The sequence below is a fragment of the Channa argus genome, chromosome 16 (assembly GCF_033026475.1).
Source record: "Channa argus isolate prfri chromosome 16, Channa argus male v1.0, whole genome shotgun sequence".
Lineage (NCBI taxonomy): Eukaryota > Metazoa > Chordata > Actinopteri > Anabantiformes > Channidae > Channa > Channa argus.
The window spans coordinates 12184802-12207354 of NC_090212.1; the positions used below are offsets into that span (position 1 = coordinate 12184802).

The following is a 22553-nucleotide window of genomic DNA, read 5'->3' on the forward strand; positions in this document are numbered from 1 at the left end:
CTCAGCACCAGGAGCTCGAATATTCAGACAACAGAACCAAACTTAAATACAAAAATAAGTAATGAAACAGAAAATTAGTTATTTATTCATAAATATTACAAAAATAACAACGAATTAATAATAATACATTTTTAATGGATCAAAGGGCCATTTTTAAGCTGTTTTTAAACCTGCGCGAGACTAATAAGACTTCCTGAGATGGAATAAGAGTCAGTTATTAGGTTTAGCCACTGGCCAGGTTTCTCCAGCCTTGTTCAATTAACATAGTTTGCCATTGTGGTGAAACAACAGGTCCATATAACTCATTTGTGTTGTTTATCAATACACTATATGTTGGCTTTTATTTTACATTTACATTTAGCAGACGCTTTTATCCAAAGAGACTTACAAGTGAGGTACAAGGCAGCAATTTAAGAGTAAAAAAGAAAGTTCATGCAAAAGCAGACTTGCACATAAAAATGCACACCTTGTGTTGCACAACAAGATATTAAACGTAACTACCATGAACAATTACAACCTGGTTAATTTATGCTTGAATAAAAGTGCCCATGTTTTAAAAAAAGGCATTCCTCCTGTTTTACATGCAATTCACATAATCCTGGTAGCCTGTTCGCATTTGCATACAGTACATTTAGGAAAATACTAAAGGTTTTAATGAAAACTATATTTTGAAAACTTGAGGTTTGAGGATAAAAGATTTAGCCCATAAGATGCTGTTTACCTACCACAGGCATACAGTGGGCTTATGTAATACAATAAGTAGTAGAGTGCTTGATTGAAAGTAGTGAAGTACATCCCTCTTTTCACCACACTGTGTCACTGTGTCATTCTTCTCATGGATCTCTCAGTCATAAGCTACATGAACATAGGAATATCAAGTGTATGTAAAGAATATGATTATTTCAATAACCTGCTGGCTTGATCAGCCCTTTTTGTGTTGAGTTTGCATGTTCTCCCCGTGTTTGCAGTAAATTTCTTACACAGTCGAAAGACATTAGGTTAGGTTAACTGTTGAGTTTAAACGCCCATTTGTGTAAGCATAATTAGCTGCCTTTTTCTCTCTGTCAGCCATTTAACAGAGACTGTTCTGGGTGAACCCCACCTCTCACCCAAAGTTACCTGGGATTGGCTCCCACCCCTGTCAGCCCTAATAGGATAAGTGGATGGGACAATAAGTGCAAATTCAGGGGCAAGTCATCAGTTAGTCAGTTATCATCATGCATACATTACAAACTAAATTTGAATTAAAGTGCTACTTGTGAATGCTATAGTAAAATATGAATTGTTACAATTCAGATTTAGATTAATTCGAGATTCAACAACTTTACTGATTGCATAGGGAAACTGTGTTGCCTTGTTACGGGATTGAGAGGAGTTCGGACAAAATTCTCCTCTCAGCCACTACATGCAAAGGGTCCATCTCCTCCCAAGAACAGAACCAACGCTCCTAATGGGCTGGCTTTGAACCAGGGGCTTGTACACAGGTGGATCAGATTGTGGTCAGACCCGCCCTTAGGGGGTGGAGCAGAAGAGCTGTAGGCTTTCTCACCAGTGTCTCCATGTTGCTGTCGTCCACGTTGTTCTCCAGAGACCTCGCGTTGCCCATAATCAGAGATGGGAGATGGGACTTGAATCTTCGCTCGCCTGTTTTCTTTCCCAGTTCTGCGACCTCTTGCTGTTTTCCTTCTTATTTTCCTGAATGTTTAAAGTCCGAACGAAAAGTAAATCCACGGTGCCGGTCTGCTACAGCCCGATCAGCTGTTCCCGACTGTAAACAAACACTCGAGCACCAACTCTATATACAGCTGTTGCGTGCGGGTCTTGAAACAGAAATAGTTCGGCGAGGATAAAAACAAATATAAAAAGTTCGTTCAACATCATTATCATAGAGGGTAAACTTTACACAACAAACTGGATACTTGACTATACTAAAATACTACCCAAAAAATATGAAAAAAGAATACATTAAAAGAAAAGGAGAGTAACTGCAGCGGGCCGCGGCACGTCCCGCGCATGCCTAATAAGACAATATCATAGTTCTCAAAAATGTACAGTAGGTTGTCAGTGAATGTCAACAGCAAAAAATGCTAGTCAAAAAAAAGGAAAAATATCTGAACTGTGTTTTAAATCAGTCCCTGGGTTCACATATATGTAACATCCCTACCTGTCATGGTCTGGCCCTTCAACCTCACTTCCTGTTCTGGACGTTTATTTTGTAGCCCTTTCCCCACTTCCTGTTACCACTTTATTCCACCAGCTTCACCACTCATCATCAGTCAGAATTGTTTCCACCTGTTCCCCTGCCTATTTAGACCGGTGCTCTCTCCACAGTTCTTTGCCAGATCGTCGTCTTTTCTCTCAGATGGAAGATTCTAGTTACTGGTTTGCCTTAGGTCTGAGGTTTGCTCCATTGTTTTCTTTCCCTGGTAACCATTTATCCTAGTGTTGGTTATCTTACCGTTTTCTGTATGTACATCCCGTTTAGTCTCTTGTACATTTTGCTTCCCGACCGTGAGTGTTGTGCATTCTAGTTGTTTTAGCCCACACTGGTTATGTCCGTGTGTTCATCCTCTCTTACTGTGCAGATCGACTATAGCTTGTCTCGCTTTCTTTAGAATGTTTCTTCCAGTCTTCTTAATTTTGTTGGTTCATTAGTCCTGTTCCCGACCACGTCTCGAAGTGCCCCCTGGGCAAGACACTGAACCCCCAACAGCCCATCCCCAGCCGTGCAGCGCCAGTCCTAAGCCTGGTAGAAAATGGGTTGAGTGGCGTCAGGAAGGTCATCCGGCGTTTTTTTTTTTTTTTTAAAAAAAAAACCCAACACACTGCCAAATCAACCAATCAAATGAACTTTCTGGATAAGCCGAAAGACCAAAAAGTTGAACTCTTAGGTCCTTTACACTTGCTCACATTTAGTTCTCCCAATTCCCTCACCTTGCTCCCGGTTGTGTTTTCCTCTGTTTCCTGTTTGGTTTGTGTTCTACCAGTTTAGTTTCCAATGCCTTGTTCTGATTTAGGTTCTCTTAGTTCACCTACCCCCGTTATTGTCTCTCTGGCTCTGCATCATTGTATTTGCTTCCAGTCTTAGTTTTTAGTTCAGGTCTTCCCTCCTGGGGTGACTTTTAGTTAGCCTTTCTTTATACCTTGCCTTTAATAAACTCTCTTTAGCACAGCCCTCTGATAGTCTCTAACTTGGGTCAACTCACACACAAAACCTGACACTTCCTCTCTGCTTCTCATATGAGTTGTTAACTTCCTGGCTGAGGAGCCAATGAGCAGAGTAGGTAACTGCCTCAGGAAACCTGCACCTGAGGAAAACCGCTTTATTCTCTTAAGCTGCACATCAACTCTGCATTCATTGCTAACAATTAACAGAATTGTTTTATGTTAATATTTTTTTTAATTTGGATAGTCATAGGTAGTTAATATTGAAATGGTACATGTGCTAGCTTTAATCCTTAAAGTAAGTTTGCAATACTAAAACAGTGCTGTGTGAGAGATGGGGATATCTGCTATTGTCATTACAGCTAGAGTGAAATATGGGCTCCGCATTTGGCTGAAATTGGTGAAACACAATTTAGCAGCTAAGTAACTAAACTGTTCCCACTGGTACAGTTTAGCACATTAACAGATGGATGATGATGGCTGGCTAAAGATTTTGAGGAACAGCATTTGCAGTTCCATAATGTTTTTGGGGGGATGTTGGTAAATTGTCTCAGTCAATAAAAATGCTACAGACACAGCCCAAGGTGGGTTGCAAGTTAATTCACAAAGACATGCAATTAACCCAAACAGGATTATTACTTTTTTTTTTTTTTTTAAAGAAGTTAGAATTATTAAACAGTGGCACAACCTTTAAGCATTCCTCAGAGAATACACCTTAAACAGAAGTCTATTGCCAAACAAATATTTGAATATATGTATGTAGAAGGAAGGAAATGCTTTTATTCAGCTCTTAGGCAGTGTGGGCCAAAACTGTCAGATGTCTGCTGTAAGTTTTCAGATATTAGCCAAAATTCTGTCTGCAGAGTTCTTATTTGAACTTTCAAAGAAACTCTATTGGCCTTAAAAAGTTAAATGAATAACCACTTTCTGAAGTCAGCATTACATTTATTAAAGTACTGTTCCTTGGGTGTAGCAAGAAAATTTATATTTATTCTGTGATTTTATTTTTAATTGAGTGCACTGTTTGTCCCAAGAGACCTATGCCAAAAAACATATTTCAAGAGATGTTAAATTTCAGATGAAAAGTGCTCCAGAATGGGTTATTTTAATTTCGATGTGTTTTAACAAAAATGTTTGAGTGAACATCTTATTGACCACTACCTTTTAATTTATTTATCAGTGTTTTTATTCATTTACATTTTCCTTATAACAACCTTAGATATGTGTTATAACATTTTGGCATTTTGTTTTGTCTGTTTATGATCTTGAGTTGTGGTATGCAGTCACTACCACAGTGCAGTTGCTTATAATAATGAGTAGAAGCATTATTTCCTGTCCCTAGTACACAACCTTGTACAAAATTACAACTAAAATACAATTTGTTCTTCAATAAAAGGGCAGCTTCAAATTTCAGTAAAAATCCAAAAAAATTAACAAATTAATAAAATAAAGAAATCCAAATGATATTTGATCACAATTGTTTAAACAATTCTGTTTCTTGGTTTGGTTGGTTGAGATTTGACAATTTATTGTCTGAACTTGTTCTGTTTAATCGTTGGTCTTCATTATGTGATTTTAAATTATTTAATTGATTTGATTTCATTGATAATCTTTTTATTCTGTAACCTTAAAGGGTTCATCTGGAGAGTTGCATCTTTAAACTCAGAAACTAAACCATAGTATTTCATTTGACACGATACATTTTCCTCTGTTGGAGCCACTTTGTGCCAGAGGACATTGAGATACATTTCTTTTAGTTAATGTGTGTGAGGGTAGGGACATTATTTAATAAAACGTAATAATATATATTTTAAAATGTACTTAGATATTCAATTTGAATTTATAAAAAATATTGATTTCACAAAATTCTTGCATGATGATTTTTAATTGCTCTTGTTAGAGCAATTAGAGCAATGCTCTTGTTATTTCACAATGTGAAATATTATACAGAAGTTTTATATCCCACCAAATAGTGCTTTGAAATATTTTTATTTTGATCTAAATACATCCTCAGTTTAACAAATAGACTTAGAGGTAGATTAGTGAGCTATAGAGGAGCCATGGTCTTAATTATATACCTGGACATACCTGGGTTCATACTCATTTTTAGATTTATTTTCTTAATGTTGGGGTCATTGCTTCATAATGTTAGAAAACTACAGATCTCAGCTAAATTTGCTCTCAGGTGTCACTGCCTGTTTGTTGGCCGCCCTTTCTGAGGCCATCCAGAGCACTTTGGCGTTTACAAGGCCACTTTTGTAATGCTAAGCTTATTCCGCCTTTCCTGTTCTGTTGTTTAAGGGACCAGTGGCCATGATGACATCAGAGCCACTGAGAATATTTCTAAGATGTTCCTCATCGGGCATAAACATGCAGCTTACACCATACGCTACCTGGGGCTTTCTACATCTCTAGGGTCATTATCATTATCAGTCTGCTCAGCAAAGAAAATTGGCATCTTGAAGAAAACACTTTACAAATGTACTTCCACTAATTATGAGTATCAACATCTGGTCCTACTTTGCAAACTTCATAAACATGCTTGGTTTTATGAATCAGGAGAATGTGATGCAGGTCATTCAGAGAGAGAAAGGCATGTCTTTGAGCAGATCTTTTAGGTTTCAATGATCAGCTGAGGTGGCAAAAGTATACACATTTACTCAACTCAATTCTATACTCATCTCAGAATTGATACTTGTGTAAAAAAGAAAGCTTTACACACATACCATATTATTATAATTTGAAAAGTATTAACCCATCCAAATTCAAATTATATAAACACAATATACTGAAAATAATGAGCATTAACGGTACCCCAATGTGCAAATCCGTTTTATTGTATAAGCAGCCAACACACTTCAGGCCTTAAAGTTAAATTTGTGGACAGAATGCAGCCATGAGTTATTTAATAGAATAATAGCATTATTAAAAAATATTAGTTTGTGTAAATGTCAGGAGCTGCTGCGGCTGCTTTGCTCTGTACACACATTTATCCACACGCAGCAAGGCACATACGCACACGTTGGAACCACCCGCTGCATCAAATCATTAGAGGGAAAAAAGAAAATCGAAGCATAATGCCACAAAAAAAGTAGAAAGTACAAAGGGAAGTGCAAGTACAAGTACATTTTTTTAAAATGTAAGGAGTAAAAGTTGTCAGAAAAATAAATACTCAAGTGCAGTTATGTGAAAGTTCTACTTAAGTACAGTAAAAAACTATTTGTACTTCTCTGAACACCCCTCCTTTCTGGTGTTAGGTATTTTAAGTATCTTAACATCTTCTGTATATTCGGCATCCAGCAAAGGCAATGCAGTCCACTTCATTATCATTTCATCACACTCCTGCTAATAGACAAGCCTGATGTGGTAGAAAAAGCCACAAATAAAGATGCTAGGAATTTTAAAAAGCTGTCAGATCTCGAGAGCTGCAGAGTGGATGCCTGAAATGATTTATTAACACAAAATTCTTTTTCAGGGGACTTAATTTCATTCTATTGGCCAATTTATGTTGCTAATATTATTTATTATATGAATATTATTTTATTATGCGCTTTAGGATGCACTTTTGGAAAGAGGAGCACAAATACTGTGATTCAAGCGAAAACCAGCCTTTAAACCTCCTCCACACTTATTGAAATATGAGTCTCAGGCCAAGGATTTATCACCAGCACAACCAAGGACACAGGATATGGGTACTTCTGTAAACACACAAATCGTACACAAATTAAATTCATATTCATCCTTGACATTTTAAATGTTGGGGCAGACAGATGGATACTCCTCAACAGCTGTCTAATACATCTCCATTTATTCAGAATTTCTTCCACCCTTGTACTTTAGAAGGAGCGACTACACTGAAATGGGTTATGCCTTGACTTTGAGTATGTGACTGCAGCCCCCCCCCCAATATAATTATTGTACAGTTTTATTTAATGTTAAGTACATCTACTGATCAGTTGGTAAGGCCGTCATTCATGGACAACAGGGTCATTGGTTTGATCCCCAGTTATGGCTATATGTCGAAGTGTCTCTGGGCAAGACACTGAACCCCCTACAGCCCATTCCCCTCCCCAGCTGTGCAGTGCCGGTCCAAGCCAGGTAGAAATATGGGAGGGTTGAGTCAGGAAGGGCATCTGGTGTAAAAACGGTGCCAAATCAACATGCGGACAATGATCAGCTGTGACATTGCATGGACCTCTTTTAACTGTATGTAAGTCTGGCAATTGTTCAAAAATGATTGAGATTTACAGATGCATTTTGTTGAAAAAAAAATGCATGTATGAAAAAAGACCTGTTCAATTTAATGCAATCCAATACAGTGGCGCTGCCTTAAATTCTGTCTTTACAAGGTTTTAAGTTCTCAGTTTTTAGGTTGAAACTGTCACAAAGTGGAAAATTCTACTATTTCTTTATCACTGAGGTCAAAATGGGTAGTAGAGTCGTACTGGAGTGCATTATAAGACGAGGTGGTTCTAACGTTTTGGCCACCTCATTCATTTTTTCAAAGAAAAAAGTGATATTTTTGCTCCATCGCTTTACATTTACAGAAACACAATTATAATACAGGCTACTTATAGATTAGGCCAAATTGCAGTTCACCAAAAATGACCAAGAAAATTCTAAACTAATGACCCTCCTTTTGCTGTGACATGACAAATAATAACAACCCTCAGTTGCCAAGTAACAAAATCCCAAGGATTACATGTATCATCCATAGTCAGGATGAATGGATGATGGAAGTATGTTTTGACTTCCCTTGTTTGTTTTTTTTCGCTGTAAAGGGATTATGAGCAAGGTTGCAAAGTGCACAGTAAATCAATGAGATCATTAATAGGGTTGGTAGCTTTTACCTAATCCAGTAAATTGCTAGGAACACAGGTATAAAGTGAGAAGGACTGTGGCAGAAGTCTTCAATATAAAGGAGACCTGTAGAGAGGCATGATGAAGGGGAAACTTTCTCTCAACATGGTGATAACCTACCTCTATTACTTGTTCAGTGACAGTTCTTTGATTCAATACATCCAATTTTTGGACTGAACATTTTCTTTTGTCTCTAGGTAACTGCTGCAACGACAATGGGCTCATTGAAATCAGCTGGACTATCTCTACTTATGTTGTCTTTTCTACTTTACATTGCTGATTCTTACCCGAACATGGACTTCTCAAACAGTAAGATTTGTTGGTAATATGAATATTAGTGTGCATATTGGAGTTCATAAGACATAGAACTATAGTCTTTCAGATTAGCACAATCTGCTTGTATCTGTAATCATAATAGTTGTACATTGCACTTATTTAATCTAAGCTTTTACATGTTGCAGGCAAAGCATCATAAACATTCTGTAATTTATAGTTTTTGCTTCTGAAACCATTATCATCCTTCTCTAGTGGGCTGTGAGGAATGCACATTGAGAAAGAACAATGTTTTTTCAAGAGACCGTCCGGTTTACCAGTGCATGGGATGCTGCTTCTCTAGAGCGTACCCAACACCTCTCAAGGCCAGGAAGACGATGACAATTCCAAAGAACATCACCTCGGAGGCAACATGCTGTGTCGCAAAGCACAGCTACGAGGTACAAATAGATGACAGAGCCTTTAGCAGGGTGTCTTGATAGATTAGTGATAAACATGCTTAAATCTGTCTGTTGACCTATATTGCATGTCACTTTATTGCATGTCAATTGCATGTCACTTATCTCATTTATCTCTAGGATTGTTATCCATTAAGGGCTAAAATTCTCTCTCAAAATCTTGGGTTGGAGGAAATATCGCTGCATTTTCCCCAATATTTTTCATTTTAAATGTAATTATGTTTTATTTTACAGAACATTGTGCATTTTTTTTTAGATCAGTTTAAGAAGATTTCAGTGGATTTGCTAATGTTAGGTACCCAGTGGTGGAAATAACATGTATGTCGTACTAATTTTGAGATACTTACTTGGCAGATGCTTTTATCCAAAGTGACTTATTAAGGTCAAGGAGAAAACATTAAAGCAAAGTGGTATTAGAAAAAGTGTTTCCATTTCAATTATTAATCCATTAGACATTGAGGCCAGTTTTACAAAAAAATATTTTTTCTTTTGATACTAAATACCAGTACATTAGGCTGACAATACTTTAACTTAAAAAGAGATTAATAGGTACTTGTAATGGTATATGTTCTACTAGAGTAGTTTTACTTTTACTTTGGTAAAATACCTGATATAGAACTTCTTGTAGATCAGTTACTCTCACTCTCTCACTAAAGATTTTTTTTACTTTACATTCTGTTGATTAAAGGTTGTTCAGAATTGGGAACCCTCACATTTCTGAAATAAATGCTTACATTTATCCTCTGATGTAGACATTGAGAAAATTCACTCTTGTTTCTTTCTCTGCATCTTTTTCTCTTTCAGACGGAGGTGGCCGGCATCAGGGTGAGAAACCATACAGACTGTCACTGCAGCACCTGCTATTTTCATAAGATATAAAAGATGGCATCTGGAGACCACTCGGCAGCCCTCAGCTTGTCAACAAATTGTATTTCTTTTAATATGCACAAGCTCTGCCCTGTTTAAAAATGTATGTTCTTGTGTCATCGGATAATATTTTTGTAGCAGGTTTATGTCTGTTATGTGTAACTTCTCTATGTGTTTTCCTTGATAAGTGTGGATAGTTAATAGAATGAAAAGCAACTAAAATGTGCACCCATGTACCCATCTGCTCCATTTTCGTGAATTTCTGTGAATTACCTAAATTAAAATCAATGCATTACAGTTTGAGTGTGTTGAGAAATCTGTGTTGAGAATGGTTTTGGGACATTAGGCTGTTTGAGCCATGGGGATGGCAGTGGCTTAGTTGGTAGCGTGTGTGCCCACTGACTTTAGGTTCGTGCCCCGCAGTTCCCAATCACAGTTTGAAGTGTCCCCGGTCAAGACACTGAATAGCCCATTTCCCCATCCACATCCTCCTTTTAGAAACAAGCCACCAGTATTCCCTAGTAATAACAGAGTAAAATGTTGCATTACAGGCTGCCTCCTCTTTTATATCCAATCTATCTAATCTAATATATCCAAGAGCAGGCCACACTGCTTCAGGACTATTGTGAGACTGTACTTGGGTCATGCTGGAGGGACCCAAAGGACAAGTAAATTAAGCCAGATGTGAAGAGATGTGAACATCTGGGGATGATGACAACATTTGTAAAATCGCTCAGTTGGTTGTGCCTCTGATTAAGCTCACTGCTGAGGGCAATGGCTACCCCAGCATATCTTTGCATGCATTGGAGACCAGGGAGCCAGACATGCTGAGATTGGTTGATGAACAAACATAAACTGTCCAGGCAGAGTCCAGGCTTTCTGTGTCCCTGTAAAGCCATGCATGCTTTGTTGACATCAGGGACAAGTGTGGAATATGTGGAACACATCGTGGCTCTCCCCTCCCCCCTGCGTGCGCGTGCGTGTGATAGTCTGGCAGCGTAACATCTGTGCGTACGCAGTCGTGATTGTTGTGAAGATGGCGGAGGGGGAGACAGAGAAGGAATATGACACACGGAAAGCTATCGAGGATCTCCGAGAGCGGTTCCAGGGTCTGACTGCAGATCTGAAAGACAGCTCCCAGTCTCCGTTGGAAGCCTCTCTGCATTTCTGCCAGGAGTTTTGCCAGGTTAGCCCGTTCTCCTGCTGCTCATCCAGGGCAGCCTGCAGCCCCTCTGGCTTCCTGGCCGAGGATGCGCGTCTACGTTTGCTACAACAATGTAGCTAAGGAGCTAGCTGCCGTGCTAGCTCCCTGGCATTTTAAGATGAGGAAAAAAACTCCTCTGAGATTTTCAGCCATTCTGTTAACGATGTTAGTCTGTGGCATGCACTTATTTGCAAAGTCTGACTTTCCATTTGCCGAGAAGTCTCACCAATGTGTGCGCACTGAGCATGTATTACTCGTATTTTCCAGGCCAGATGGCTATTAGCAGATGAATGTTGCTAGCTGGTATGCAGGGTCCCCCTGTCCTGTGCAGTGGTCATGCTGTGCAAAAAATGGATTGCTACGTTAGCGAGATTTTACAGGGCGATTGCACTGAAATGCACTGAATTAAATGATAGCATTTGCTTTAGAAAACATCGTTGAACCGCTAAAAGATTGGATCTGCATGCTTGTTTGGGTTTAGTTTGGTGAAAAAAATAGGTTATTTGTGTGAAGCTCATTGTACCGAAAGATCAAGGATCTTTAGGTCCTAGCCAAGGCCTTTTGAACTAATTCAACTAGCTAACCACCTCAGCGGAGCTGTTTCTTTTCAAATAACGGCACCAGAAAAAATATGTGAACTATGTATCCGTGTTGGAGCAGCCGATCTGTCTCTGCAGCTGGTTGAGGCGGTGATTTGAAAAGGAAAGTGTGGCAGTGGTCACTGACTCCATTACACATCCTCCTCATTAATTTGCACAGACCACGTAAATATCATGCGAGGTTTCCATTTACCTGCGATGCTACGAAGATGCACCAGATGACTTCGAGACTGTTTGTCTGTTTGTTTGTTTGTTTATTTGAACCAGGTGGTTGAGGAATTCATCAATGTAAAAGTTTTTTGAGAAAAACTGTTAAAGCTCGGACCCTAAGCCCTTAAATCACGATGGACTTTTATCTCGAACGTACGACTGCAACCGTAATATTCATACAGAACGAAATGCATCTGTTTAAGTATTTTAATGGACGTTCCTCTGACTGAAGGAGGAGGATTTAAAGGCTGTTTTTATTCCTCACATTTTTTTTGTTTTAAGTACTATACAACCTGATATAAATATGCAATAATACATTGCAGTAAATATTTTCTTATTCATTTTTTGTTCACGATTGTCTGTGACAGTATATGGAGTTTATAGTATATATAGTTTATGAAGCCTACATTTGGTATTTTGAAGTTTAGCAAAAGGCAAAATTTGCTTTGCCTATATTATTGATAAAGAGGCAACACTAAGCATAATTTGTCTACATGTAATTACATGTATACAAATACAAAAGTATAAACAAGTCTTTAATATTGGCAAAATGGTTATAGGTGTCAGCTTATTATTATTGCTTAAGCTACATGGTCTGTTTTTAAATTTAATTTTAGTAATATTAATAATAAAATGTGAGAACATAATGAAAAAACGAGTGAGAAGTGACATCCTCACAGTGTTTTATCCAGCCTGCTGCACAAAACAATCACTTCATAGTCAAATAAAATGGTGAAAAACTGCAAACTCTTACGTTTGAGAAGTTGGAAATGGAAAATGTTCTGCATCTGTTCTTTCTTGTTAAACATTTGTCCAAACCTCAGAATTATTTTTATTTTTTTCAAAAACAGTCATTTTATACTTGGAAATCAGCAGCTGGACTTAACTTAATTATTTTTTCTGCCTTAAAAATGTAACTCTGTCTTTATTGTAATTATTATAGTTTAATGTTTTTTCAGGTCCTTGTGGAACATGTCGGCCGATGGAAAACTGATGAGGATCCACTGCCTTTGCTGGAGGTCTACACTGTGGCCATCCTCAGTTTTGCTAAGGCCGCCTCCTGTCTCTCCTCCGAATGTGAAAACGTGCCACTCCTACTTGAAAAGTTAGCATTGTAAGTAGACACACTAATATTTCACTGGAAATGGCAGTTCTCAAATTATGTTTATTCTTTCCAACCATATATTTCCAAGATGATATGTACTGCATGTTATACATTAATAACATAAACGTAAAGATGATTTTTTTGGTTTGTGAAAGAATCCTCATTAAATTTGGACTTTAATTTAAGTTTAACATGGCACAGAATGCTTGCAGTTATTGGATGCACACATAACCTGGACATAACATTCCGTTTGCTTTGTATTTTCTCTGCTATAGCTTTGTCTTTGAGCAGATACTTTTAAAAGATATCCGATTCTAGAGGAAATTTAGAAATTAAAAGTTTGTAAATAGTCCGCAAACAACCACTTAGCTACTTACACAATGCACTGTTGAAGTAGTTATGAAGATAAAGTCCTTGCAGCTGTAATATAGAATACAAATGTAGGCTAACTCATGGGGAGCTTTGACATATTTGGGATAAGCTGCAGAGTGAAATGTGCACATGGAGGTTGCAGCATCTACACAAAATACACATAAAAAAATCACATAAACTCGGGTCTGCACTGATAGGTGTGTCACAGTGCTGGTGATTTATAACTCCAAACTGTCCTGTTTGTCATCTGTTATATTTTAAAATGGCACCAAACTCCCTTTACAGTTCCACATGATGTGAATATTTCTTTTTTATATGGGTTTTTGTGGAGTGTGTGCACATCCTTGACCCAAATGTGGCTTTAACAAATAACTGTGTTGGATTTACAGGAGCTGTGCAGAGCTGCTGCTCTTACTGCCCCAGCATGTCCCTGGTGCCTTATGGGAGGAGTTTCAGTCCTCCATGAAGGTCAGTATCCCCGGGGCTGTTTTCTTTCTTTTTTTCCTAGCTTATCTTTGCAATGATAAAATATGATATGTTGTTTAGTAATTAGAATGCATTTGGTTTCACACAGCTCTAGTAATAAAAACGCATACGATGAAATGTAGAGTTTTCTTTAAAAGAGTGACGTGTGGAACACAAAATGTAACTTCCTTACTGCTGAAACAAGTTGTCTGATGTGATTCGATGAAGTTTATTAATTTAATTTTTAGTAATGCATATTTTGTCTTCTGTCGCAGTTGGCACACAGCCTTTTGCAAGAAAGTGGGAGCACACAGCTTTGTCTGCTCTCAGTTCTGGCGCAGCAGGATGGCGTCTGGTCCAACACCACACTAAGCAGCATCTTGTCCAATCAAATCCCTCAGACTGAGCAAGGTTAGTCCTCATTGTATATTGAGTTTTGGGACACACCACACTAACTTTTATATTTGTAATCCCATGAAATTATAATTGTTCAGTGTCTTTATTTTGATTGTCTTTATTAATTCTCTTAAGGTTTCTTACATTTTGTGTCTGTCTTAATTTTTTTGTCGCTTAGTTCACGAATATCTTGAGTTGGAAGGTCCCACGCTTCTCAACATGCGAATAAAGCATCTAATCAAAATGGACAGTGTTGATAAAGCTGCTGCCCTTGCAAAGGTTTGCTCAGAGTATCCGGGATATGAAGGAAAAGGGAACTTCAAACAAACTTACTTGCTTTGCATCTGCCTGACAAAAAGTCAGGAGCAGCTGATGGAGGAGGTACAAAATAACACAAAGTGCAGTTTCTTGCACACACTAGGTCACGAAATTTAACAGTTGAACAAGGACTAGTCAGATGCAGACATGTTTAGGCACTGCTTAAGTTGAATTTTTATTAAAGTATATTTACATGATATTGTGTGAATTTCTGGTTGGAATGAAGTATCTGTCTACCTGGTTAAAGTTAAAATAAATAGACTCTTTTACTTTTTATTTTTCAAAACAAAACAAACTATTAAACAAAATATTAGAACTCAGTTGTTGCTTATGTTGTAACTGATATAATTACAGACATGCTAAATGTTGTAGATGTATATTTTTTCTGTTTTATTTTATTTTTTTTAAACTCTATCTGTGTTCCCCTAATAGATTGCATCAATTGACTGCAAAGATGCTCTTGAAATGATCTGCAACCTAGAGTCAGAGGAAGATGAGAAAGGAGCTCTCTGCTTATGTTCCGCTTTTCTCAAGCGACAGCTTCTCCAAGGGGATGTTTACTGTGCCTGGTAAGTGTTTGTTCCAGACAAATACTCTGAGAAACCTTGTTAAATTACTCTTTACAGAGTTATCCAAGAACAAATGTGTTGAAATGTGGTTCTCTCAAACTGAAGCATGTGCAAACATCTCTCACACATCCTGGCTGAATGTCTGAATATCTTGGTAGCTTTAATGAAATAGAGGTCACCTGTCATTGGATAAATAACAAATTGATTGAAATAAAGCAATATTAATAAAAACAAATTCAAATATAAATGCCAAAGATTTCATGTTTCCTGCCCTTTTTAGATGTGAGAATGTGCCGTTTTTCTCATCTTACATTAATGTATATTTGGGATATTGGAGATACATATTTAAGCTTTTTATTTTTTTTATTTTAATAAATAAACAAAATATAGTCTAAACATTAGCTGATTAAACTTTTTTAGGTTTTTAAAAAGTTGTTTTTGATGTTATTCAGGGAACTCACACTGTTCTGGAGTAAGCTACTAATACGTTTAGAGTCATCTGCTGATGCTTTTCTTGGACACAGCAAAGAGATGGCTCTTCTCTGCAGAAGTGTCTGTCACATTCTGTTTCTTATCAAAGTAATCCAAAATGAGGTAAGAAAACCAGTCTACACATTTGTAGCCAATGGCAAAATATTTTAAACATTACACCAAAAGTGTTACTTTAACTTTTTTGTTTTACACAGGTTGGGGAGGTGGGACTTCCAGTATGTGTGGAAATGTGCATTCAGGCTCTAAAAATGACCTCCAGTGACCATAAGGACAGCAAGTCTACCATCTGCAAGACTATTTCCTGCCTTTTGCCAACAGATCTAGAGGTTAAGCGTGCATGCCAGCTGACAGAGTTCCTTCTCCAGCCTACCGTTGACTCGTATTATGCTGTCGAGTCACTGTACAATGAACCTGACCAAAAGCCCGAAGAGGATGGGAGTCTACCAGTGCCCAATTCTTTACGCTGTGAGTTACTGCTGGCCTTGAAGACACAGTGGCCTTTTGATCCAGAGTTCTGGGACTGGAAAACACTGAAACGCAACTGCTTGGCACTGATGGGTGAGGAGGCAGCTATTGTGTCATCTATTGACACACTCAATGACACCGATGAACAAGAGGTGGAAAGTGCTCTCGGCAAGCTCCCTGAATACAGAGACCTGGAGGATTTTCTGTTAACCACTACAAATGAACTCAATGAAATCACAGACGAAAAAGAAAAAAACAGAGAAGCTAAAAAACTTCGGGAGCAAGGTTTTGTATCTGCTCGTTTCAGAAATTGGCGAGCCTACATGCAGTATTGTGTTTTGTGTGACAAGGAGTTCTTGGGTCACAGAATTGTTCGACACGCTCAAAAGCATTTCAAAGATGGAATGTATCTTTGTCCAATTTGCGCTGACAGTTTTGAAAGTAGGGAGATTTTAGAGCCACATGTAGCATCACATGTAAAGCAATCTTGCAAAGAGAGACTAGCTGCGATGAAAGCTGCAAGAAAGGTGGCCAAACCACCACAGTCCCCTAAAAGTCCATCAAAAAATTCAAAAGTTGCCACCAAAACAAATGTCAGCCCTGTTAAAATTGAATCTCAAACTGGTGAGCAATTGGCATCTCCTGTTAAGACAGAACAAACTACATCTGACCCACAAATTAGTCAAGACTGTTTTTGTCCTGTTAAAAACTGTTCCAAAGCTTTCAAGTTTTTCCGTAACCTCATGGCTCACGTCAGATCTCACAAGGATGATGAGGAAGCCATGAGGTTTTTAGAGATACAAAAACAGAAAGTGGTGTGTCAGTATTGCAGACGGCAGTTTGTTAATGTCAGACATCTTAATGATCATTTGCAGATGCACTGTGGCAGCAAACCATACATCTGCATACAATTGGATTGCAAAGCCAACTTTAACTCCAATTCTGAGCTACTTATGCATCGAAAAACGCACACAGAATTTAAGGCCCAGTGTATGTTCCCTAACTGTGGCCAGGTTTTCAGTGAGGCCTACTTGTTGTATGATCACGAGGCTCAGCATTACCTTACATACACCTGCCAAACAGATAACTGTGGCAAAATATTCTACTCACAGTCTCAATTCTTGTCTCACCAAGAGAATCATAGTTCAAATGATATAGTAAACAGTTTGCCCATCACAATTCAAAACCCTACTTTCACCCAAAATATAGGACCACCACTCGAGAGCCACCAGAGCAATGAAGACACCTGTTCTGCTGTTGCTTGCATTGAAAAAATTAACACAGATGTTTATATGAAGGAAGCAACAATAGCAAACACATCACCATGTAGGTCACCGGAGGTTGCTAAAGACCCTGGTCCTGTGAGAGTAAAACACTCTATTGAAAGCATGCTGAACTCAGTGGCAGATCCGGAAATAAAAGACCTAGAGAAATGCTACACTCCACTGACAAACCCCTCTCCAGTGCCTGCTGATTTGACACTACCACCTGAGTCTCCACATGGGCACCAGAGTGTAACTGGGCAAGATGAGATTCCTCCGGTGTATCCTGTCCCCAGTGCAACAAACCCAGTGGCAAGTCATCAGGCAGGGGAGCAAAATAATGTACAAGCTAATGAATTTCCAAAAGCTATCCCACAAATAATTTCTCCAAGTCAAATCAAGACAGAAATTCCTTGCTCGCTACAAGGATATCATTTGAGCACACCTGCTGTTACTACCAGCAGTGAAGAGAACCTGCATTGCTGCCCATTTAATGACTGTACAAGGGCATACAGTACAAACAAAAGTCTGTCTAGGCATGTAAAGAAGCAACATCCTGAGATATTTGAAGATTGGAAGCTGGCCAAGAAATATAACAAAGTGGCAAAAATTACAGCGAAAAAGGCACCATGTGGACCAACTTCACCAAATCAATCTCAGAACCCAGGGAACAGGCCATCAAATCAGCCAGGAATACTATGCAACAAACCTGGGATTCAACAAGTGGATTACCCACTGGGTTACTCGACCTCACCTGCCCAGTGTTACCCTGGATCAATGGAGCCTGTGCCTATAACTCCAATGGTGAACCCCACGCTGTACCCATCATGGGAAAACGTGAACAATTCTGGGGGAATAATGCAGTCAGAAGTTTCCCAGTCTTGGTCTTCACCTCCAATGAATAACTGCTATCCCGATGCCTTCAACATGAATGAGTACCCCTCTCGCAGCTATCCTCAGTGGCAGGCAGAACCATATTCAACTGCAGCATCTCTCCCATCCGATAGAGAGAATTCAGTGGCAGCTATACAGTCACCCTCTATTTCACATGCTCCATCAGATTCCAGTTTGATGTCTCAATATGTGTCCAGTTCTCTAATGCTTGACAATGGAGGACAAATGCATAATGGAGGCCATCAGTATGGACTGTTGCATCCTGAGGGTAGTGGAGAAGGTGTCGATGTGCAAAAAAGCAGTGCAAATATGACAGGACAGTTAGATAATGGAAACAGTATTTCAACACTTGACAGCCTCCCCGAAGGAAGTTACCACACTCCATATGCTCAGAGTGAAAACTCCTGTCTGACTCAAGGCTCATCAGTTGATATTCCTATGAAATGTCTGAGTCCAGAGTCCCATGTTGCATTAAAAGCTACGGATGAAATAGTTAAACCAGAGAATATGTCAGCTCCTGGTTATGATCAGAGGGACAATTCTGTTGAGGCCATGCTAAGTCCACCTAGTGTAATTCACACAGATTTCCCTTTTGATGAGGACTGTCCTAATGCCGAGTGTGAGACTAACCCCCCAGATGAAAAGGCCGGTGAACCTGATGTACAGAAAGGGAAACGCAGCAGGTTGAGCAAGCGAACTAAATGGCCAGCAATTATCAAGGACGGCAAGGTTATTTGCAGGAGATGCTTCAGAGAGTTCACTAGCACCAAATCTCTCGGAGGCCACCTGTCTAAACGCTCACAGTGCAGACCTCTAGATGAAATTGACCTAACGGCTGATCTGCCAACATCATTTCTTGATTTCCTCAATGACCCGACTGTCCCTGACACTAATGGAGCCGTTTATAACATTTCAAATGGCGATTTCTCACAGGAATCTTGTAGCTTGACCACTTTGACTTCACCTATGATGTTAAAACAGGAGCCCCAAAATACAAATATCATGGACTATTCAAACTCCTTCACAGTTTCCCCAGAAAACCAACAAGAGAAGTCAGTAGAGTTGGGCAATCCAGCCCTCACTGTACCGTATCAAGAGGATCACCTGATGGAAATTTCAAATGCCTTTCAAAGGTTGGATTTAATTGAGGCTGCACAAGAGAAAATAAGGAATGCTCTTTCCATGGAGCAAACCGATAGAGCCCCCGACATAGAAAAAAGTAAAATACTGAGTAAAAGTGATGACAAGCCCCCTGAAAAGATACCCAAACCTTTTAAATGTGACCAGGATGATTGTGAGTACTCATTCATGACAAAAGAGGCATTATTCAAACACTTGAGCAAAATGCATGATTACTCTATTGAAATGATTGACGAACTAAAAAGAACACCATCCAAACTGTCTCCATATCCTTGTCAAATTTGCCCAAAAACGTTCACCAGAACAACAGGGTTGAGAATTCACTATGAAAAAGTCCATCGATTGTCAAAGGCAGAAATGCAGAAACTAAGGATCAGTGCTCGAAACAGGCGTGCTTTTAGACTTAACAAAGTTGATACGTTTATTAGCCGTGCAACTAATGATTCTAGTACCAGTTGCACAACACAACCTGCAGCTGTGATACCTGCTATAAAACAAGAACCACTTGATATTGCAATTGCACCTCAAACAAACAGTGAAAACAATCCAAAGGTTCCTCAGATCACTTTACAGGGAGATGCAGTAATAGAGGGCTTTGCACATGACGTTTCAACTGTTACACGACTACCATCACCTCAAAACTATCTGAATGACAGGTCATTTGGTGAGCCAGCACCATTTCCTGAAAGAACCCCAGAGCAACCTAAAGTGACTGTTGTAAACAAGAGTCCAGATTTGAAACAGAAATCTGGTTTGAAAGATAAACTCAGTCCCGCTGGCAAAGCAAAGGAGCGAGGACTGAAAAAAGTAAAGGAGCCAAAGCCCATCCTTCCTCCTGCATCTGCTTCACCCTCCCCAGAGAAACCCAGCAGCTCCAAAAACACACCCACAAAGGATGAATCCCAGAGGAAGGAGAAACTTCAGAGAAGGTTGAGTCTCAAAATGTGTGACACAGATAATGCCTACAGTCCGTATAGACCATACCGCTGTGTTCATGAAGGATGCACTGCAGCATTCACCATCCAGCACAATTTGATTCTTCATTACAGGGCTATGCATCAGGCATCCTTGCCCACAAACAAGACCGAGACTGACTCTGAAAAGACTAGTGTTAAAAATGTACAGGAGGGCGATCCAGGTATAATAAAAGACAATGAAGTCAGGTGTCAAGTGAGAAACTGTTCAAGAGTATTTATGGGGGTCACAAGGTTAGTTCAGCATTACCTCTTACTTCACAAGTTCACTCGTGACAAAGCTACCACCATGTTGGCGAGCATGGCCATCGGGACTTTCAACTGTGACCAGCCAGAGTGCTCTCTCCCCTTCAACTCTGTGGAAAAGTACATTGAGCACATTAAGAATTACCACAAGGAAATTGCCATCTCTGAGAGTGGCTCAGTTGACCCAACTTTCAGATGTGAATATGATGGTTGTGACCGCGTTTACACTACAAAATCAAACCTACTCCGTCACCTGATCAAAAAGCATGAATATGTTTATGATCCCAAAACAAGTGATGGAAGGAGGACTAAATCTATAGGGCTCTTCCAAGGTATTACTGATGGGAAAGAGAATGTAGAAAACAAATTCAAAGTGAAGAAGAAAAACACTAAAAAGAAAGAAGGAAAGTCCATTGAACATTGGACTAGTTTTGGAAAACCTACACTAAAGTCCCATGAGGAGGCATCAGCCATGTGCACCAAGAAGTCTGCCCTGCAGTACCCATGCATGATAGTAGGCTGTGATGCAGTGGAGCGGGCTGAAAGAAATATATTTAAGCATTACACCACTCATGGCCTCACAGAAAGATACATTGAAGATCAGAGGAGTCAGTTCATTTTTTGCAAAAAGTACTCACGTGCCAGGTTCCGAGATACAGACAAATCTGAGGCTGCGTCATGCTCGTCTTCTGAGGAGACAGAGGTGGAAGAAGGCGAAAAGCCTAGTGACCACAAGACAGATGAGATGTTGGATAGAATAGGCCAAGAAGACAGCAAGCTTTCTAATGATGATAGTGCAGAGTCACAAGCTTCCACTGGGGCGGAAGGAGGTGCTAAAAGAGGCCGTCCTAGAAAACCTGCACATCCTACACCAGCTTGTCCAGAAAGGATGCAGACCCTTAGGAATCGTTCGACTGTTAACAGTTCAAGAGAGAACTCCAATCCTGGTACCCCTTTAGCCCAAGAACAACGAGATGATGGGGTAATGCCAGGTTCTTTCAAGCCTTTAGGACTTGAGGACTCCTTCCTTAAGTTCTTGGAAACCTCAGAGTCAACCCACTCTTCCAAACGCAAATTAAATGAAAAATCTAGTGCTGAACTACCATCCAAAAGACAAGTAATTCACAAACAAAAATCTGCAATGAAAAATAAAATGACTGATGAATTTAGAGTCTGTGAAAATCTTGTAGACTTCAGAAATCCCCTAAATCTCAACTCTGTGAGCAATGTCAAGATTGTCATGGATAAAACACTTTCAGATGGTGCTGATCTTTTGCTAAAGCAGCTACAAGACATGAGGCCCATAGTCATTATTAAAAAGTGGCTATATAGTGGATCATAGCTTAATATTTTGTTTTTAACTCAATCTCACTCAGGATTTGAGAAGTTATGCTGCAGAATGATTTGTTTGATAATGCATCAGATTTCCAACTGTTAACAGTAACGGTCACGGTAACAATGAAATGGCCTATTTTGTACTTAATGAAAAAATGTCTGATTTTAAGTATATGTTAGTTATAATAACCAGGTAATCTATAGGGCATAGATTTTAGAATCATCTTTGTATTTATGCTTAGTACTGAAGATGTTTTTTTTTCTTTTGCTAAATTGAGACTTTTAAAGAAAAACTATGTTTTTATATATCCCTATGGGATTTCAAGTTCCGTTTGTATTTATTTTATCCTTTTTCAACACTAGTAGACCTATCTGTAATATTTACATGTCTTCCACAAAGTGTTCAATAAAATGTTACTGGTTCTTTTTGTAAAGTATATATGGAGCTCAATTTATTTTCTGTGATTGATTGTGTACCCAAATTCATACACTGAATCTTAACATGATGGAATTAGTATTTTTTTTTAAATACACAATAATGAATCTATGTAGGAGTAGGAGTGTTCATTGAATCTAAGAATAAAAGCTGTAAGAAAAGACAATTATACAATAGGTGTCAGCTTGACCACAGCTGAATTTCTGAGTGTTGTAGAAAAATCCCCAAATGTTCTTGTCTGATGTATTTCTTTACACACAAACACATTCAGGACCTAATTGTCCAGACTCATTATAGCCCCTATTTACTGCAGTACTTAATAATAAAAAATACATAAATAAAAGTATAACACTAGTTTTTACCATTTTATATTTTTTAATGTTAGTGTAAAGACTCCAAAATTCTACTGTAAGAAAAGTATATGCATACTGTATATGTACATTTATGA

General features: G+C 38.8%; 2 protein-coding genes across 3 annotated transcripts; both read left to right on the plus strand.

Moving 5' to 3' along the window:
* The first annotated feature begins 7978 nt into the window (after positions 1-7978).
* On the plus strand, positions 7979-9920 carry cga (glycoprotein hormones, alpha polypeptide). Its single transcript, XM_067479027.1, has 4 exons — positions 7979-8133; positions 8223-8334; positions 8554-8738; positions 9561-9920. The coding sequence occupies exons 1-4, from the start codon at positions 8104-8106 to the stop codon at positions 9633-9635; spliced, it is 402 nt and encodes a 133-aa protein (XP_067335128.1). The 5' UTR covers positions 7979-8103; the 3' UTR covers positions 9636-9920.
* A 706-nt stretch (positions 9921-10626) lies between these two features.
* Positions 10627-22421, plus strand: znf292a (zinc finger protein 292a). Of its 2 annotated transcripts, XM_067479336.1 has the most exons (8): positions 10627-10809; positions 12596-12750; positions 13503-13581; positions 13854-13989; positions 14153-14355; positions 14725-14861; positions 15314-15455; positions 15548-22421. In XM_067479336.1, exons 1-8 carry the CDS (start codon positions 10660-10662, stop codon positions 21674-21676), a joined length of 7131 nt encoding a protein of 2376 aa, XP_067335437.1. In that variant the 5' UTR covers positions 10627-10659; the 3' UTR covers positions 21677-22421. The 2 variants fall into 2 exon arrangements, with proteins under 2 accessions (XP_067335437.1, XP_067335438.1); XM_067479337.1 differs by lacking the exons at positions 10627-10809; positions 12596-12750; positions 13503-13581; positions 13854-13989; positions 15314-15455 and having other exon boundaries at positions 14217-14355; positions 15548-22420.
* The last annotated feature ends 132 nt before the right edge of the window (positions 22422-22553 follow it).

Bases quoted from the DNA above. Each gene is read 5' to 3' on its own strand.
- cga (XM_067479027.1), top strand. From the start codon at position 8,104: ATGATGAAGGGGAAACTTTCTCTCAACATG. The intron at 8,335-8,553 runs GTAAGATTTGTT...ATCCTTCTCTAG, and splicing joins GAACATGGACTTCTCAAACA to TGGGCTGTGAGGAATGCACA. The intron at 8,739-9,560 runs GTACAAATAGAT...TTTCTCTTTCAG, and splicing joins TCGCAAAGCACAGCTACGAG to ACGGAGGTGGCCGGCATCAG.
- znf292a (XM_067479336.1), top strand. From the start codon at position 10,660: ATGGCGGAGGGGGAGACAGAGAAGGAATATGACACACGGAAAGCTATC. The intron at 13,582-13,853 runs GTCAGTATCCCC...CTTCTGTCGCAG, and splicing joins AGTTTCAGTCCTCCATGAAG to TTGGCACACAGCCTTTTGCA. The intron at 15,456-15,547 runs GTAAGAAAACCA...TGTTTTACACAG, and splicing joins TCAAAGTAATCCAAAATGAG to GTTGGGGAGGTGGGACTTCC.